A 20,381-nucleotide genomic window follows, 5' to 3' on the forward strand; every position below is an offset into this window, starting at 1 on the left:
GATTGTAGCGGAACGAGTTAGCACCTCCTCTAACTTCACGCAGCTAGGCGATTTTAACTTTCACTTTGACTCTGCAGCAGACCATACTGCAACTACACTTACAGACGACCTAGCAGCGCTGCAACTAAACCAATTTGTCAGCTCTCCCACCCACGTTAAGGGTCATTTGCTAGATCCAATATTTAGCAACTGCGTAGAGCTGGAAACCAGTCTTCCAGTGCCCCTCCCGTGGACTGATCATCTATTAGTCCCCCTCTCCTGGACCACTCCTAGACCTCTGACCATCAGACCCACAGAAAGAATAGCCAGACCCTGGTCTCGCCTCCCAATCGAAAAATGGATCTCCAAACTGGCTAGCAATCCACCTCTCCACAATGATGACCCCTGCCTAGCAAACCAGACATACGAAGAATGGATCACTCAATCACTCGACCACTCCCTTCCCAAAAGAAAAACCACAATTAAACGTCCCCACAAATCCGCCCCCTGGTACTCAGAAGCCCTTAGGGCAAAGAAACGCCTATGTAGGCAAGCCGAAAGGAAATGGCGTATGGATTTCTCACCAGGAAATAAAACGCAATATCGAAACTTAATCAAAGAATATAAAGAAGAAATCAAAACCGCCCAAGCAGCACACCTTACCAATAAAATTATCTTAGCTAAATCAAAACCAAGAGACATTTTCCAAATTGTGAACAATCTTACAAAGTTGCCACCTAGCCTGCCTGAGACCAAATCTATAGAACACTGCAACAAGATGGCAAGTTTCTTCCTCCAAAAAATCAATAAAATCTATCAATCCTCCCCCCCCACCTACCACCCCCCCAGCTCAGACCAATTCCACCCTGACACCCCCCCTATCTCAGCCCCCTCCTACACTGGACCACTTTCCCCTCCTCAATCTCGCGTCTCAGGAATCGGTGGCGCGGAAAGTTAAATCAGGCTCCCCTGTCGACCCAGCCCCGCCAGACATTGTCATATCAGCATCCCAGGTCACTCTGCCCATCATAAAGGATCTCTTGAACTCCTCCATCACCGCTGGCACGGTCCCACCGGAATGGAAACGTGCCATGGTCCGAGCCCTGCTAAAGAAACCTAGCCTGGACCCTTCAGACCTCAGTAACTACCGGCCAATCTCCCTATTGCCTTGGCTGAGCAAAGTCCTAGAGAGATACATCAATTGCCAACTAGTCGCCTACCTTGAAAATCACCACCTGTTGGATTCTACCCAGACAGGCTTCAGACCCAAGCATGGAACCGAAACCGCTCTCCTCATGGTCACCGAGGAATCCAGAAACATCCTGGACCAAGGAGGATCAGTGGCAGTGATCCTCCTTGACCTAAGTGCGGCCTTTGACACGGTCAGCCACGACACCTTGCTTGACCGTATGACTAATATCGGTATCAAACATAAGGCATGGCTATGGTTCAAGTCCTTCCTGAAGGACAGATCCTTTCGGGTATTTGATGGCGAGTCAACATCCACTAGCAGGCCATTGAAATGCGGAGTACCACAAGGCTCTTCATTAAGCCCTGCGCTTTTTAACATTTATATGAGGCCACTGGCTGAGGTTGTCCGTCCTTTTGGAGTTAAAATCATATCCTACGCGGACGACACTCAGCTGGTGGTCTCACTGGCGCAGGAGGCCAACATGCCAAAAGGAGGAGGGCTCAGAAAATGTCTGGAAGAGGTAAAGAGCTGGATGTCCGCCTCACTACTCAAAATGAACGGGGACAAGACAGAGCTGATGCTTCTGGGCCCCGCTGACCCTAACACATTGAACGCCCTCTGGCCACCCTGTCTGGGTACCCCCCCGGCACCCAAGGACAACATCAAGAGCCTCGGGGTGTGGCTGGACAGATCCCTCTCCTTTGGCTTTCAAGCCACCAAACTCTCGGCTATCTGTTTCGGCCTTCTGAGGGCTCTAAAGAAAGTCCTCCATCTTCTACCCATGGAAGCCAAACAGGTAGCCATCCAGGGTCGGATCCAGTCCCGCCTGGATTTCAACAACGTCCTCTACCTTGCTGCCCCAGACTATACACTGCGGAGACTTCAAATTGTGCAGAACTGTGCAGCACGTACACTACTGCAACTCCCCCGCCGACAATCTGTCAGAGATGGTCTGATCAAACTACACTGGCTGCCAGTCCGCCAAAGAATCCACTTTAAAGCCATGTGTATTGCTCACCAGGCCTTCTGGAACACTGGCCCCCTAATCACACGCAACCTAGTCTCCCACTACCAACCTAGCAGAAACCTTCGATCTAACCAGACATTCATGGCCACAACACCCAGAATAAAAAAAGCCAGATCTGGCGGCAGGACCTTCACCCATAATGCATCCAAGACATGGAACACCCTACCCCTCCATCTGAGAGCAAACCCTAACCTCTCCTCATTCCGGAAACAGCTCAAAACATTCCTCTTTAATTCCCCACAGTAATGCTCTACCAGTTTTCCTGCCTCACTAGTCCCCTCTGTTGGTTCTCAGCGCTTGGACGCCCCCGGGCAGCAATCGCGCTATATAAATCCACATACAAATACAAAATACAAATACAAATACAGTGAGGCAATGTGCAAATCCGAGGCAGACGTTCCTCACTCCAGGCGATTCACTGGACCCGCATCTGCACAAAACCAGCACCTACGGACCGATGATGACGTGCAAGTGATGGCACACGTATTGTTTGGATGTGGTGCACTGTCAGACTGCGCGCACGTTGTCGGAATGGCACGGGGTGGAACCAACTGCACGTGCATTGTCAGTATGACACAGAGTGAAACTGACTGACTGCGTGTGCATTGACGGAATGGCACTGTGTGGAACCAACTGCATGTGCATTGTCAGTATGGCACAGAGTGCAACTGAGTGTGCATGCATTGTCAATATGGCATTGTGTGCAACTTACTGCAAGTGCATTGTCATAATAGCAGCCTCGGGATTGAACCGGCTGCACCTCGATTGTCAGGATGGCACAGGGTGGAAGAAACCAACTGCACGTGCATTCTTAGTATAGCACTGGGATGGATTCCGATGGCACGTGGATTGTCAGGATGGCACAGGGTGGAAGAAACCAACTGCACGTGCATGGTTAGTATAGCACTGGGATGGAGCCGATGGCACATGGATTGTCAGGATGGCACAGGATGGAAGAAACCAACTGCATGTGCATTGTTAGTATAGCACTGGGATGGAACTAATGGCACGTGGATTGTCAGGATGGCACAGGGTGGAAACAACTGCACGTGCATTGTCAGTATGGCACAGAGTGAAACTGACTGCACGTGCATTGTTAGTATTGCACCAGAGTGCAACTGACTGCACGAACATTGTCAGGATGGAATCAACTGCACGTGCATTGTCAGGATGTTCCATGGTGGAACCAACTGCACTTGTATTGTCAGTATGGCTCGGAGTGAAACTGGCTGCATGTGCATTGTCAGGATGGCACATAGTAGAACCAACTGCACGTGGAGCATCAAGATGGCACCGGGGGGGGGGGGCAATTGCCTGCACATATGTGGTCATGCCAGCAGCGTGTTGCAATTGCCTGCACGTATGTTCTCATGCTGGCAGCATGGTGCAATCAACGGCAAATCAGAAAGGCAATAGGGTGCAATTGGCTGTAACTGCATTGGCGAGCAACAGACTGCACATGTACTACCAGGATAGTAACAAGATGCAATTGGCAGCACGCATATTGTCAGGGGCATGATTTTGCCAAATCTAAGACCTGGGTAAAGAAAATAAATAAAACCAGGGTCTACCGATGGAATCATAAGTGGAGCACCACAAAAGAAAGAATAGAAACAGTCACGTCCATGCTCATTGAATAATACTACTGTTGCAATAAAGACAATGAGTGGTTGTGCAAATCTGGCTAGTCACGTAACTTGAAAGGGGACTCCGTGTGGGCGTGACTTAACATAACAATCAAAATGAAAGACTTCAAGCCGATGAATTAGTACTACTAAAAAAATAAAGAGTAAAAATGTAGAATTCCGAAAGTGCAATTAACGTCCAGTGCAACGCGTAGTAGCGAAACATTATAAGTCCTTTAAACGCCTATGATGTGCAGCTAAGCTCTAAGCTAAAACGCCACACGAAGGGCAAAACTATTAATCTATAGAACGCCTGTGATGCACAACTGAGATCTTTGCTAAAACACCATGTGGAAACCAGTGAAACCCGGTAAAGAAAGTGACAACGGTTAAAGCTGACGACATGAACAAGCATTGGCGGTGTGCCGCACTGCTTAACAAAACAAGCTCTCGGCATTGCGTGGCCAGGGGGGGTAGAGAGCGGAAAGCATGAATTCTAAAAAAAACATTAGAGTAAGTGGCTGGGGGGCGGGGGAGCAGGGGAGCGGCGTTCCTTTGAAATCTCGGCATTGCTGTGAGGGGGGAATGGGCGGAAAGCGGGGATTAAGAAAAAAAGAGTAAGTGGCGGGGGCGGGGGAGCAGGGGAGCGGCATTGCTTTGAAGTCGGAAGGGTGGGAGGGAACGTTAGAAGGACAAGCTCTCGGCATTGCGTGGCAGGGGGCTGGGGAGCGGCGTTGCTTTGAAGTCGGAAGGGTGGGAGTGAACGAGCATATGGGGTGTGAGTGAGAAGTGAGGCCGAGCGCGCGCTGGCGAAGCTTTGCGCTTGAATGCCTCTCATGCATTGGGGAGAATCCGCAATCCAAATCCTCTTGGTAGGATATGCTGGTGGCCCTCTATATGTCTCGCCAGCAATGCGCATGTGCATTGGCAGGTCGAGACCTAAAAAGGTGGTCCCCTCGCACCCTCCAACTATCGGCCGATCCGTTTAATTGATATTGCCCAAAAACTCTTTGGCGGGGTGCTTCTGGACCGCCTTCAGGGCTGGCTGGAAGAAGAGCAAATACTAATTCCTTACCAGGCCGGCTTCAGATCAAATATGTCAATCATAGACCAGATTTTTAGACTACAACTACTCTACTGGAAAACGTTGACTATAGAGGGTGGCAGCCTTTATTTAATATTTGTTGATCTGAAGTCGGCCTTTGACCTCGTACCCAGGGAAAAACTTTGGAAGGTGTTGAGCGACCTTGGGATCCCTACATACCTTCTAAATGTCAGAGAGGCTCCACTTGGAGAATTTCGCACAAGTATGCTGTGGAAAGCAGGGGGAACTTACTTCCTGCTTTCCTGTCCAAAAGGGGGTACGGCAGGGATGTGTTTTAACCCCTACTTTATTTTGCCTTTTTATTAATTGTCTTATCGACCATCTTTAAAAAACTCGAGGACAACGATGCCCCCAAGTTAGCCTCTGGGAAGGTCCCTGCGCTGATGTTTGCAGACAATACCCTGCTACTTTCAAAATCGCCTATGGGCATCCAGCGCATTTTAGATGGTTTCGCAAATTTCTGCAAGCTACGAGGGCTGGGGATCAATTTAGCAAAAACGAAATATATGGTCTTCAACCCTCCTCACACGACCCGACCGAACCCTTCTTTGCACGGCACCCCCTTGGAAAGAGTCCAGATATTTGATTATTTGGGAGCTACCCAGTCAGAGAACTTTGAATGGGTTCCACAGTTGGATAAAGTAAGGCTCAGGTTAACACAGTCAGCGGTCGCCAAAATGAAATTGTATAGAACCTCAGTTTTTAAACCAGCCGCCCCTGTGGTGGAAATGTATAAAGCCCAAGCGAGTGGTGCCACACTATACGGGGTGGAGCTATGGGGGTACTGCCTCACCACTAATTTGATAAAGGTGGAGAATAACTTTATGCAGCAGCTCTTAGGCCTACCCCGCAGCACCCCCCCTTAGACCCCTTCACATGGACTTGGGAATGAGGCCCCTAGATGAAGAAATAGCCCTGAGACCTTTAACTTTCTGGCGGAGGATGTGGGTGACCCCAGAGCGGTCTGTTTACAGGGCCGAGCTCTTATCCATTTGTACCTCAAAGAAAATCCCCTGGCCGTGTCATATAAGGGATCTTGCCTTTGAGCTGGGCAAGCCGGACCTCTGGAAAACACCCGAGATAGCATGTGCCAAGATCTCTAGGTGGGACCTAGTCAATTCGTATAGAATAGCTAAGCTAATGGCCATCTGAGAAAGTGCCTCATCAGGTAGTCTAACAGCAGAATTTTTACTAGTAAAAGATGTATACAGCAAGGAAACTTTTTTAGACTTCATTCAACCCCCATTGCCTAGAAAATTGTATGTGCAACTGAGATCGGCGACCCTTCCACTAGCAGTACATACTAGCAAATGGGTAAGAGATCAAACGGGTGAATGTCCTGCATGTAAATATAAGGAGGAGTCTGAATTACACGTCCTGCTCCTCTGTCCTGCCTATTGGCTGCCGCGCAAGTGTTGGTTAATCCAACTATGTAAGAATCTAGGCTTTGGGCGCTGCGTTGAGGCTTACAGGGTTTTAAAGTATGACACTCACCCACCAATTGTCTTAGCTGTATCACGTTTTCTAAACTGCATGTGGCACATGCGCTGGGCTTACCTAAAGTAGATTGCATGGGGATGATTGAAGGTATGTACTCGCGTAGGTTGAGCAACTTTTTACCCATGTCCTGGGCTTTGCATCGTCATCCCACAATTTTATTCTTGTATAAATTTTAGAGTTTTTATCCGAGGATGGTTGTTTCTACTTGTTTTTTAACCGGCATATGTTAATAGTATGCAGGCGGGCAACTAGAGCCAAATTTCGGGGGGTGGGGGGGAAATATTTCGGGGGGGGGGGGCTAATTCTTCCACCTTAGACAGAGTGGCTGTAAGAAGGGGTCAACACACAACAAAAGCCTCATTTGCAAGTAAATGGTCTTTTAAAGACCTGTTAAGTACTCGGGTGCGGCTGCAATAAGATGCTCCCCAGCCCGCAAAGCTGTCTCTGCCCGGGCTGACGGACACGACGGGGGGGGGGGGGGGGGGGGGCTGAAGCCCCGTGAGCCCAATGGGTGTTGCGCTCCTGGTAGTATGCATTTCTTTACATCCCTGCTGTGTATGCATTTCTTTACATCCCTGCTGTACTCATGCACTGCGCACTTTGTTTCTTGTACTCGTGAGATGATTATTGTATATGAAGATGGTTGGCAATCTCTCCCCTTTTTAACCATAACTGTATATTAACTGTTTTATTGTTTCCACTTTTATGGCCCTAGAGGCCGAAATAAAGTATGAATGGATGGATGGATACTATCCCACACGGAATTGTGAATTAAAATAACTATTGTCCTGTCTATGCTGATGTTGCTTGTGTTCGGCATCTCCAAGGTATGTAAAGTTTGAACCCCAACCAGGTTATAATACAGATTAGGCCTTTTTTCAGTTTCAGACCAGAAGGAAGACTGGCCGATAACGCTATATACCCAAGAATTTTTTCCTAGCAGCAGAAACGGGCAGAGTTAATAACGTTCATCCGGCAGTTTAAATATGATAGGAGTGCTGATTGGTTACAGGACATTATATTATGACATATGCAGTTATTGGATTTCTGGGATTTGTGATTATACTAATACATCTCTTTGATTCATGGGTTTGTTTACATGGCTGCTGTTTACAAATAAAGCAAAGATGATAAAGCATAATCTTTGCCTCCGTTTCCTTAATAGAACTGAACATTTTTGTTTACAAATACTATAAAGAAACAAGTGGTGGTTCTAGTCTATATCAGGACACACAGCTCAGAGGAGATTAAACTGCCAAACTCTTAAAAGCATTTTTAAATGTGACGTCGATATTGCTTTTTGAAATTAAGTTTCAACTACTCACGAAAAAAACGAATCTGAAACAAAAGGCAGGTTGTCGACGAACAGCAAGTACCGGAGAGATCGCTGAAATATTTTCTGAAAACTTTCTGTATATGTTACATGTATAACTTTTTGAAAAACAATAAAAAATTGAGACATAACAAAATAAAAGAAAGGCAAGTACCGGAATATGGCAAAGTACAACGTATTATTAGCCGGTTCGGAAAGTTAAGCTCATATTTCTTGTTATAACAAGCACATTTAAGTAAAGTATATCATATTTCCAGAGAACCTCATGTCTGTGGGAACACCACTCACCACAGTAACCTCTGACATGGCCTTGTGACGTTGGTGACCAACCAACGCGTTCCAGTGTTGTTGCCTACAAAAAGGAGCGTTGGGTGTAGAACACCAGCGTCAAGGTGGAGGTAGTTTCAAGGGAGTGAGAACGACAAGCTGAGAGGCTGGCGCTACAAACCAAATACTGCGCGCGGGAATCTATGCCTCTCGCAGAAGAGGCAATTGCTCCTCCTAGGGAAGCCACCAAAGAAACACATGGGCACATGGGATAATAATTGGCTTACCTACACTGGAGACCGCTGTCATCAAACTTGCGCGGTCTAGTGTTTATAATTAGAGCAGTTGTTGTTAGCCTGTTGATTGCTTTCTTGCAGTCAGGTTTACGGTGTATTACATATACAAAAGGGGCAGCCCCAACTACCCCCAGGTTTTAAATTGGGGTTTAACGATCCAGGTGATAATCTCAAAATAGTTTATGTTCTTAATATACCCCAACTCCTTCAGTAATCATTTAACCGTAATCGTTCGAAATAAAATCATTGTGATTGCAATATGGCCGCCACGAAGCGACAGTTTTCTAGAACGTCTTTCTTCCATTCCGGTTCTGTATAGCGGCGGGACGCATCTCAGGGGACTAGAAAATTGGAAGAAACATGAATGGAAAAAAAACGCGTGTTTTAACTTGTATGACGAGGAGTACCAGTCATAGTGCTGATGTCTGAAAGAGCAAAAAAATAAGCCTGACTACGTTATGGCTGTCAATCCGTCTATGCGCATTGCAGCCCCAGTGAAATGGGATTATTATAATATGACGAAATCCGTTGACGTAGCCGGAAGTGGACTAGGGGAAGGTTCCGGTTTGTGCTGCTGCGGTCCCAGGATGAAGGGAAAAGAGGAGAAGGAGGTCGGGGTCGGGCCCGAAAAAAGCCCGAGCGCGCAGGAGTTGAAAGAACAAGGCAACCGGCTCTTCACCACCCGCAAGTACCAAGAGGCGGCTGCCTGTTATGGCAGAGCAATTGTGAGTGAAGTTGTTCCCTGATGTAGAGTGGTACTGCGGGGAGTCCTCTAAGTCTATTGGAGGAGTCATGGTTGCCAAGGATTGCGCGACCACAACGGCAGGATTGAAGACACTAATTAGCATGGTGGTGTCATCGCGCACTGGCTCATGCTTTGTTAAATTAATCTGGCAACAGCTGGCATTCAAGCTTAGTTTACCCACATTCCAGCCAGTTCCCACTGTGTTTCACAAGAATTGCCCATCTTCATGCCCACAGTCCAAATGAACACACAGCACACTAACAGGAAAGTAGTATAGAAAGAACATGCATTTACTGTCCAATCTTGTATCTCACTTTTTCTACCAGTCCACCTTTTAAGGTTGTACCCATATACGTAAATTTTTTATTCTGTAGCCGACATCCTGAACATCTGAATTAACAGCAAATGCAGAAAAATAGTTCTTTGAGTGTGATTATATAGTTGTTGCTCAGGATCGTATGGGTAAGTATTAACGTGCACCGTATTTTGTAGTAGAAGATCCACCATGTTAGTGCCACGCAACGATTTTGCAGTGTTCACCAATTTCAACCGACAACTCAAGTAGTTCGTTTTCGGTAACGCCTAAGTACCTTAATCACCACGAGTCCATGTTGTTCTTGCCTAGTTGGCGGTATAGTCTTTTTCAGGTGTCCTGCATACCTCGATCAGTAGTATATTGCCTCTCTTATTGTGAGCAGTCACATACTTAGGGACTTGATTCAGAGTTAATGATATATAAAGCCCATGACATAAAGTAGTGAATCTTGTACAGTCTGGTTAGTTATATCCCTGCTAACGCAACTCTGTTCCAGGATACATTAGCTATGCACTGTAGTGTTTTCAGTTAGTCCCATCAGCAGCTGCAAGGCCATCATTTCAGACCTCCACGCAGCTTTAAGAACCTGTTCATTCTGTAAATTACACCTTTTTAACGGGTTCAGTCTCTAGCTTTCACACACGCAGTTCAATAATTATAATAATAATAAGGGAATTTTGTAAAGCGCCTGGTTACGCTCAGATGGCGTGTCCCCGCGCTGAAATTGCCTTTGTGTTGTCAAAAGAGCAGTAGTATATGCATCTTAAGTGAACGGTATTGGCTGCACTGGCATTCCAAATTCATGAAATAGTTTTCATGAGACACCGCTTTGCTAAACTAGAACGTATTTTTTTTAATCACTTTTATTTTTAAGTCGCCAGAGACATGTGCAACCTGCTAAGGCAATGACTACACATCTAAGAGAATTTTAATATAGTCGGAAGAGTAAAGTATACAGTGGAGAGTCCTCACCACAACCTGAAGAGCAGTAAGGTATTACGGAGCCAACTAGAGCACAAGTTTGTATGTGTATATATATATATATGTATATACACACAGATTTTTATTGCTTTTAAAAACAAAGAAAACCATAAGAGTACATCTCACTTATGTTGTCATAAGTACATGTGAGTCTCATTATACATCATAGTGCATTTAAACATGATAGTTCAAGGATATTTATCCACCTACGATCGCCAGGATCACTTTAACTGCAAAGAGGCAAATGTCCAGTCTGGCCCTAATATGGCCCTCAGTTCTTCTCTCTGCCGTGCTGGTTGAAGCACAGAAATAGATAAGAGATTCCTCGGATTGCAACTCCTCAATTAACATCAAACAATGAAGACTCCCCCAGGCAGGTCGCTAAATCGCTGAATCTTATGTATATAGTTATTGAACAATCCAGCAAAATACTATGTATGTATGTGTCAGTGGGGTCAGCTTCTTAGAGCACAAGGTTATATTACAGAGGAAACAATTATAACCCAGAGAGCAGGAGGCCAGAATAGGTAGGAGACTTGTCTAGTCTAGAAAACAGAAAATGCATTGTACTGGGGTCTCTTTAAGTATGCAGCGGGTGCGCCCCAAGATTCTTCATCGGCATCAAACGGCCCCCTATGTACACAGACTGTTGTAGTAGCCCTTTGTATAGCATCCATCACAGACTGATCATCTTCTAAGAGCTTAAGGGTTATTAGTTATGAAACCATTGAGCGAACTCAATGTGTTTTGAAAATGTCCTCTTAACCAAACATACTGATACGCAAAGAAAGACCGTAGAGATAGTTAAAGGTGATGCAAAAATATTTTTATTAATGCAGGTGTAGGATTCCCATCTACCTTTTCTGACTCTGCCAATACAAGCTACCCTCTAATTCCCCATTCTTGGGGAGGAAAGTTGCCTGCTGCTAGATCTCTACCTTTGTTGAAGAGAGTAGTTAGTATACTCCCTGACTGGGAATCTGTCTTACTCCCAGGCAGAGGCATAGGTTCACCTTGGTATCCACTTGGGCTGATCTGAAATAGGCATTGAAAAATAATTGTGAACAGCAATATAACTCTTGCAGTAGTGCTTGGATTTTGACACCGTCCAAGATTTCTCTTAGGGTCTAATCCGCTCCGTACCTTGATTTGGAATGAAGAAGGTCAGGCTCAGGACTCGATTTCCCAACAACCCGCAAGGGTACCTTGGAAACACTGGAGCTGGATTTCTCGGCTGGAGAAAAGACAGCGTCTCTCTCAGTGTGTCTGCTGGAGGGTCGGCTTCCTTCGGCACTTGCTGTAGCAGGATGCGTCAGGCAAGTAGATAGTTGAACTGCTCCAAATCACCATGTGTTTGCTATGGCAAGTGTGGGCATATTTATACCTTGAAGGTACCGAGTTTGACGTAAAGGTGGACATAATAACGTCATCAATGAGTCTCAGTTCTTTGAAAACTCCATGAGTTCTTGGACAAGTCAGTTTTCAAGCAAGATGAAGTCCCTACCTGCTGAAGCCGAGTTTTCCAAGAAATCGTTGTACATTTTCAGAACTAGTGGAAGTAGCCCTGCTGTATTTGGACTGCATGAGCTGTCTAAATATGGTTATGATTTCTATGCCTATATAAGGATATGGTGATTTATACCTATATAAGGGCACGAATCGGGAAAATTACAATAGGGTCCTAAAATGGTACACAACACCCACTTCACGTTATCATGTTCATCTAAGATCAAGCACTAAAACATATAAACTAGAGCATGTGTTTACAATCCCACCCAAAACTACATAAAATGTATTTGAAAATGGTTGTACACGAAAAATGAGCATTTGTACTGAACGCATTTGAAAGCAATGATTTCATTGTAAGCATATGATGTGATATTAGCAATGCTAACCGAATGAATCACAAAAATTATATTTATGAAATGGCTCTTAGTTACCGAAGAAAAAGTCGAGACCATCCCATAGCAGAATATACAAACTGTTTCGGTTTTGGTATGCGTATTAGGTCAATATTGTTCCTAGGAAGTATTCAAAGAATTCTTGTTCTCTAAGAATAGTTCTACTTTAAGCAGATTGCTTTGTGCCAAAGTTCATTGTGTTTTGGAAAAAGTCAAATCGTAGAATGAGAAAAAAAGAGTTCAGAAGTTTTCTGTGTTGAAAAAAGTGAAGGTCGAACTTCAGATTTCAAAAGTACTCCATGTGCTAACTTCAAAAGTTATTCTCTGTGTCAGGAGAAAACATTAAGTCGTCAAGGCTGGCAAAGAAATCGTCTACCACAGTAGATGAGAGTTGAACCACTTCATTAAGAAGATCAATTGTACACAGATGTCCAGCATCGCCGTCAGCCATGTTCGTAGTAGATGGTACCTGTGTGCCTGTTGGTCCGCGTGTCACACCTTCAGTTGGAATTGCCGGTGAGATCTCAATGAATGCCGTCATCAGGATTGGTAGCCGTTGGGAGCAACACAATACATGAGCAGTCACCGGACTCAGTAAAGCGTCAACATCCGTTGGTATTGCTGATGGAAGTGTTCGACAGATATCTAACACGCATTCCTCTCCACAAAGTAGGCATTGTAGAACATATAAGATGCAATCTTGCCAAATCGGTCTGAATGATAGGAACCATGTGGTATTCAGATCTCCTAAACTAGCCAAGCCAAGGGTCTGTGTTATTCTTTCACGATACTGCATGGCCAGGAGAGCATTCTCCATGGTAATTTGTGTATCGCTGGTGGCTGGACTTGCCATAACGGGGCAGGAGGAATAAAAATAGGATCCCTGCTACGAGTCCCAAGATGAGAGGCAGGCCGCCGAACACAGAGTGCAGGAAGTTAGGAAAAATACTTAGGACTGCTTCAAAGGGTGCTAACAGTTCCGAAAAAATCGTCTTAAAAACATGTACAATACCGCTGGTATCAGACATGTTTAAGATACGATCTAACATTTCTGCAAAATGTATGGGGCAGTTTGTTGATAATAATTAGGGCTCCCGGTTTTATGGTATTTATTTTTTTGCCATTTCCGTCTGTATTTATCTGTATTTATTTTTAAGGGTATTTTTTCTGTATTTATCCACATTTATTTTTGCCACACGCAAAAGACGACGCTACAACTAGTATTTTTCCACATTTATTTAAATTGAAAACACAGCGAAAATAAAATGCCTTTCTACACTTGAAGTTGAAGGCATTGAGTAAACTTAGTACTGCACTACTTCTATAATATACAAGAAATACATTGTTTGTCCCTCTCTTGCTCTGGATTAAAGTAAGTCCAGGCCCCCAAAAATGTGTTCTGGGTGACAACACCTTCACAGACGAGGTGCTGCAAGTACTGCAGGACTGAGGGGAAGCCAGGTCGGGACCTTAGTTCAACAGGTGAAGTGTGCTCTTGGGCAAATGTGTACACATTTCCCATGGACCTGAAAGTAATGGGAAGCTGATGAGGAGCCATTCGTGCTTGAGTCTTTGAACGTCTATATACCAAGAGATGGATGGAAGATAAAAGCGGTGCTTTGTGAGGCTCTGTGTTTGCCATTCATTGAGCCCACTTGTTGGACCCAATGTTTGCTGGCCAGATCAAAAGTGCTGCTGCATCTTATACCACTGGACGGGGGCTGCTCAGTCGCAGGATGTGCAATATACGTATAAACCACGGAGCAAGACATGGCTTTCTCATTATATGTTTGTCATTCTGCACATTAAGTAGAGAACATGATGTAACATAGGTTGTCAAGTCGAGAGCTGCCTCTATTGCAAAATGTCGTAAAGGAGCAGATTGGTGCGCCGCACAAGAACAAGCATTTGCAATGTATTAGGTCTCGCATTAACGCGAGTTTAAGCTATTGGCATTGTAATTAATGATGCCTTTTATTAATGTTTTAAAAACAAAAAAAATAGGCATGGTCATTTACAATGCCAATAGCTTAAACTCTCGTAAATGTGAGACCTATTGCATTGCAAATGCTTGTTTTACATTTATTTCTACCCCGTCCCTTTTGGCAGTGTAGGGTGTTTCGCCCCGTTATCTGTGTGTTTGGGGGAAGGGGGGGGGGGGCAGATCCTCCCATTAATTAAAGTGTCATGTGAGCTCTGCTCCCACAAATCACTGCTTTCACAGCGGGCGGCAATAATACTGGAGACAAACTTAAATTCAGAAAGGCACCCAATTTGACTAAATCGCCCCCAAAGTTACCCCCTTAGCACCGTCAGACCCTTCAAACGCCAACGTTACACACTTCGACTCTGAGGGCCAAACGTGGGGCCCCAACGCGGACCTTTCCCCAGAGTAGCTTTGAGTTGTGATCGTACCGCACAAAAGTCTGTTAGCCAAATCCCAATTCTGTGTGCAGAAATCGCGGCACCTTTGTCAGCCTGTTTCAACCCGTCTTTCTGTGCCAACTGTATTTTGTTTTTAATTTTCCACTTACATTTTTGCGTTGTTTTTCATGAGCACAAAAAATATTTCCCCTAATTTTAATTATGCGCATTTTTAAATGTGTGACCAGTTTGACTGCGCACTTCGAGGGGTCAGAAACGAATGCATGGGTTCATGCCGCCCCGAAACTGCCAGTTGCACGGCACCAAGCATTTCACAAAACATGTAAAAATGATGCCCCTGGGAGTTAATGGGAGCCCCTCTCCGGCAGGAGCTTAAGGACACATTGGATAGAGGAAGTGGTACTAACGAGACTCATTACTGGCTCTAGAAAGCATTCGCACATATCCCCAGACTTAAAGTCTCTAAAATGGCTGCCTTTTGAAGCCAGAATACATCTAAAAATTGCAGTTATGACACACGCGGCCGTGCACCACAAGGCACCCAATTACCTCGCTCAAAAGCTGTCTATATCAGGAGGTTCGAGATCCAATAGGAGTACAAAAAATCTACTCCTGAAACCTCGTAGATTCCGGAAAGCGAAAACCTACAAGCGCTCCTTCTCAGGAATGGCACCCAGGATCTGGAATGCGCTCCCTCCTGAAACCAGGCTGATCTCCTCCACGGCACTCTTCAAGAAAGAGGTGAAAACCATCCTTCTGGCCAAGATCTCCTGATCGTTATAGATGTTGGTTCAGAGACTCTGCATTGCTTTGTATCACTGCTCACCCTATCCCTTGGCACTACACTCTACTTGTTGGGGGCACTACTACGCTACTCTCTTACTACCGACCAAGATATGATACACGTTGGTTTACTGATCCACCTGAACACCTCTGTAGTGGGATCAATGACTTGTGCTGTCCTATATTACTTCCTTACCTGATTGTATACGGATTGGTTTTATGTATGTTTTTTATTATCCATGTTATTACCATGTTATTGACTTTTATACTGTTCCCATTATCTCTGTTGACTCCTACTGCCCCTACCCTGTCTTTGTGAAGCGCTCTGATATCTGTAAGGATCCTGTTCGCGCTATATAAAACTTTGAATAAATAAATAAACCCCCCCCCCTCCCAGTAAGTACTGCTGTGTACATAATACCATCCTTAACAGGGGGGCACCCCCCACTAGGCTTTAACGTACACACAACACCCCCCCTCCCAAGTAAGATCTAACGTGTACACAACAGCACCCTTAATGGGGGGCGCCTGCCCCACCCCCCCAGTAAGGTTGACCCAGGGTGAAACAGCCCGTAGGCAGAGGGCAACTTCCGACCTAGAGGACGGGGCGATCTCTCCCTCTCCTGAGCAATCGGTGCAGAGCAGTGTGTCTGAGTGTGTGTGTGTGTGTGTGTGCGCGGGGGGATGAGAACCCCGAGAGAATGAATACATTGTTGTCACGTTACAGCTGTGATGAGCCCCAGGAGTTAACATTTTATTCGGGCCAGTTCGCACTTCACACTTCTTTTTGGAACTCCACGGGATGCAAACGCCCCTCCCCACCCTCGCACAGGCTGCGGACAGCCCATTGTCATTCTGACTGCAGATGATTATCACATTTAGAATGACAATGGGCCGTCTGCCTTACCTCACTTGGCGCCAGTAGATTGCAGCAGAGGAGCTTAACGTGCGTCCAAGGTGTGCTTCCTCACTGCTGCTCAGACGTGAGTCCCAGGCACTCCACACCACTGGAATCAAGCTAGCCGGGCTGATGAGAGGTGTTACCTCGAAACCGGGCCGGTCCTCGGATGCTTGTTTCCGTTCTGGGAAGGACATGGCTTTTGTAGTTCGGACTGGACTGTTCCCATGGGGCACAGGGTCAGCGCTGATTTGCATATCGCCATTGTCTAACCCAGGGTGGTGTGGAGTGGAAAAACGATGGATTTGGGCCCAGATCTTTGGACTGGGGTGAATGTGTGACATTGATCCACATTCTGTCCATCATTGTTGTGTTTGCAGTTTCCTCACTGCTGATTAGCACATGCCAGAAGGTGACCTTATCCATGCAGTTTTACCCGTATTTTTCTGTTTCTAAATATAATAAATTCTAAATATAAATACAGACAATGAAAAAATAGTTTTCCGTCTGTATTTATGTGTATAAATCCGTAAAAACGGAAAACCGGGAGCCCTAATAATAATGCATTTATCTCTGCAGAGGACCTTGCTGTCTTGCAGATCATACGTCTCTCTGGACGAGGTCAGTGTCGCCGTTTTTTGTAAAATAATGGCTTTCATTCTGCTTAAAGTATCAATTCGTATAGAAGAGATGTTCAGTGAAGGCCATAGTGGTGACTCCCCGTCTGTCTTAGTTTTTGGAAACAATACTTGCTTACAACAAGTGAACCCGGCTGACACACTAACAAGATAGGCTGTCCCTGGGATCATTCCACAACAGCTGTGATCATTCAACATTATGTAGCTACCATTGGGAAGCTGCCTAAAAATTGGATCTATCATCGCTGCCGGGGAACCCTGCAGGTGGCATGATAAGTTGTTTGAAGAACCCTCGCAGGCTCCATGTAAATTAATGCCTGGACACACAAGTGTACCGCTTAATGTGGTTTTACAGTTTCTACCACTAAGAAATACCTCCTTTTCCCCACTCCAACATTTGTGTGTTTGATACATCCCAGGTCGACTTTATGTATTCCTTACCCAACCTTTCATACAGGCCTGCTGGTATGTGTTTTAAGCAATATTGAAACTGGAAAATCGTCACTGGTATCGTGATGGTGCCATGTATTATCCATTCAACTGATGGTCAATGGTAATCTCTCCAGTTTTCTATGCTCAGCTCCGTGTAGTCTGCTCCCCTCTGTGCCAAAGAGATTTGTTTATCTGTAAGGTTAAATACAGAAAACAATGACGTGGTGTTGATTAGACGCCAAGGCACATAGCCAGAACGAAGGTTTTGTAACGTCCAGCCTAGCAGCATTATAGAACGTAATTGAGACTGGCCATATTGTAACATTAGCAAGTCCTGTTCCATTATGTTTATGGCAGATGATACAATGCTGTCCAAAGAATAAATTCTGGACGCCAGAGTTGTTAACCCTTGTCAACTACAGATAGTGCTTTCTCTAAATCAATACGATCAATTTCTCGTATTCGTTCAGCTGTTTCCATTTGCGGGACTTTCCAAGCTTCATTGTAAGCAGCGTAAATACCGGTGTATATGAAACGTTTATGACATGGTTTACGAGGTCCAAGTAAGAATTCTCGCAAGTCAACGCCATCTTTAAGTAAAGTTAAGTGTTGTTTTATATCTGGGAGTGTGGATTTTTGTAGCCATTCAAGGCACAGTTTTTCTACACTGTAAGCTGTTTTTATCCCTGGATGTTGTCTCTGGACATATCTTGGATCTGGCCTAGTTACTGTAAACCCTTGTGTCTTTTATTTTTTATTATTTTTTTTGTCATCATTTATCGCTTTGGTCATACTCTCAGACAGTGCGTGCCCACACTCGGCGAGCTGAGAGGCTTAGGCGGCTTAGGCTAGAAAACGCCCACCTACTGGCACTAAAACATACTGATATGTACACCAGAGCTGCCCTGAGATGACTCTATATCACAAGCTTCCAAATCTAGGTGGCCCTTTATTTTTTGGAATTCTCCATATATAATGGGGAGATTCCCAACCCGGCCATAGAGTATTCAGGCAGCATAATCATAGGACCGGGGGGGGGGGGGGACGACACTTCCTCTATTCCGGGTCCCATATTGATTTCAATATATTCCAGAAAGTTCTTTTCTTTTTGCTGCAGATTCTCAATAAATCCATTTTAGAAGTTGACAATACCAATGCTTGCCAGTCTAACAAGAATTTGCAATGCAATAGGTCTCGCTCTATAAAAGTTTGAGCTGTTGGCATTGCTAATAATAATACAACCCTAGCAGCTCAAAGATTCAGTAATGTGAGACCTATTGCATTGCAATTGTTTTTTTAAAAAAAATTTTTTATATAGCACGAACTATATACACAACCACACACAGAACCACACCAATCATTGGCATAGCCAATAGTTCTCGCTTTTGGGACCTTCTAAGTATTTATTAATGCAGCATATTATCCTTTGTGCAACCAGATCAACTGTTGCATGGCTAAACACTTATAAGGTCCCAAAGGCGAAACCTATTGGGTATGCCAATGCTTGTTGTGGTTGTGTGTGGTTGTGGTTGTTGTGTGTGGTGTGTGTGGTTGTGGTTGTGTGTGTGGTTGTGTGTTGTTGCGTGTGGGTAAATGTATATATTTTCTTGTCTAATAAATAACTTGTTTAGAAATACCGCTTCAGAATGCATTTGTGTCGTTTGTACATGCTATAGAAACGCTAAATGTTAGCAGACAAATGAACGGCTTAACCCACAATAGGTTGATGGTGAATCTGCACGACAGCAGCCATTTATTACTGACAGACACTGATAAAACTACTTGGGGTCAATAAGAGCAAGTCCTTGCAATCACTGGTTCAAGACAGTAAATAAAAGCAAAACATCGAGTTAAATAGAGACGTGCTATACAAAGGATACATTAACACCACAAGAGGAGAAATCAGATCTTCACAACCAGGGTATATTTTGTATTAATGCTTGCTACTCTTACATTGTTAGGCAACTGGTGACAACAGGCAAACTAAAGCAACACTCAATCATGAGATGGACCAAGCATTGTAAGTCCAAGACCCAGATTACATCAAGCCCAACGGAGTGTGCATTATTTATCGTACCCAAAAATAAATCAGACACTGAATCGGTATCTATGGAGTTCATTTAAAAGCACCAATTATGAAGCTTGCCTGAAAAAATTCAGCATAGTTAAAGTTTAGTGCTCTAAGCACCTAAACCCTCCAGTCCTACAATTTACTGTCCATCCGCTTCTACTCCTCTACCAGCTACATTTTGTCAGGATTAACCTGCTGAAGTTTACATAGGGTAAACAGAGGATGTGATGCTTTAAGCAAAAATCACAATTCTGATATGGCTTGTAACAGGGTTTACCGCACATGTATTAAACTGGGTCAGATTCAGTTATAAATCGAAAATTAAGTTACATGACAATTTGTAAGTTAGCCAGGTTATAGTCTCCAGTGTCAACTTAAAGGTCAAACTTCTACCGAGCCCCAACCTGTGATTCAAGTGAGTATAGTAGGCACCGTCTTACAGACTATTGTGCAAACAATGTGCTGCAGGTCACGGCCGAACAAATCTGGGGGAAAATGTCAAGTACCGATGTAGCCTTTAGAAGAGAGATAGGAAAACGCACTGACAAAACCAGCAAAGTGTATATGAAGGTGGGCAAAGAATGAGGTAACAAGTCTTCTGAAGAAATCAGCTACAAATTAAAGCAGTCGTCCGACAGATGCATAAAATAATGCAGAATATGCTGTACTGCACGTGCAATTCGTCAATATGCCTGGTTTTGCAGCAGAGAAGGAGAGTGGGGTAGTGGAAGTGGGAAAGAGTGAGTTTAATCATACAACTTATTAGAAAGACTCCACAACTAAGAATAGAAACCCGGGTGTTTCGACTTGGTTTTTAATAAACTAGTCCTAGCAAGTTGCGCATAGTTAGTAGATCGAGCCCTCTTTTTAAAAAAAAGGTATGCCATAGGCAGTAATCAAACTTGCT

General features: G+C 44.7%; 2 protein-coding genes across 5 annotated transcripts in view; one reads left to right on the forward strand and one right to left on the reverse strand.

Annotated features, from left to right (window-relative positions):
* Positions 1 to 8,625, reverse strand: part of LOC144784264 (uncharacterized) — a 115,453-nt gene extending 106,828 nt beyond the window's left edge. For 2 of the 4 annotated variants that reach the window (XM_078662932.1, XM_078662931.1), the window contains exon 1: positions 8,050 to 8,273. In XM_078662932.1, coding sequence (XP_078519058.1) covers positions 8,050 to 8,067 — 18 coding nt within the window. In that variant the 5' untranslated portion in view covers positions 8,068 to 8,273. The other 2 variants (XM_078662933.1, XM_078662934.1) reach the window with 2 other exon arrangements.
* Positions 8,626 to 8,768: 143 nt separating this feature from the next.
* Positions 8,769 to 20,381, forward strand: part of LOC144784263 (E3 ubiquitin-protein ligase CHIP-like) — a 188,346-nt gene continuing 176,733 nt past the window's right edge. Inside the window, exon 1 of the mRNA XM_078662930.1 lies at positions 8,769 to 9,049. Coding sequence (XP_078519056.1) covers positions 8,783 to 9,049 — 267 coding nt within the window. The 5' untranslated portion in view covers positions 8,769 to 8,782. The remainder of the gene's footprint in view (positions 9,050 to 20,381) is intronic.

This window comes from Lissotriton helveticus, chromosome 10 (assembly GCF_964261635.1).
Source record: "Lissotriton helveticus chromosome 10, aLisHel1.1, whole genome shotgun sequence".
Classification (NCBI taxonomy): Eukaryota; Metazoa; Chordata; class Amphibia; order Caudata; family Salamandridae; genus Lissotriton; species Lissotriton helveticus.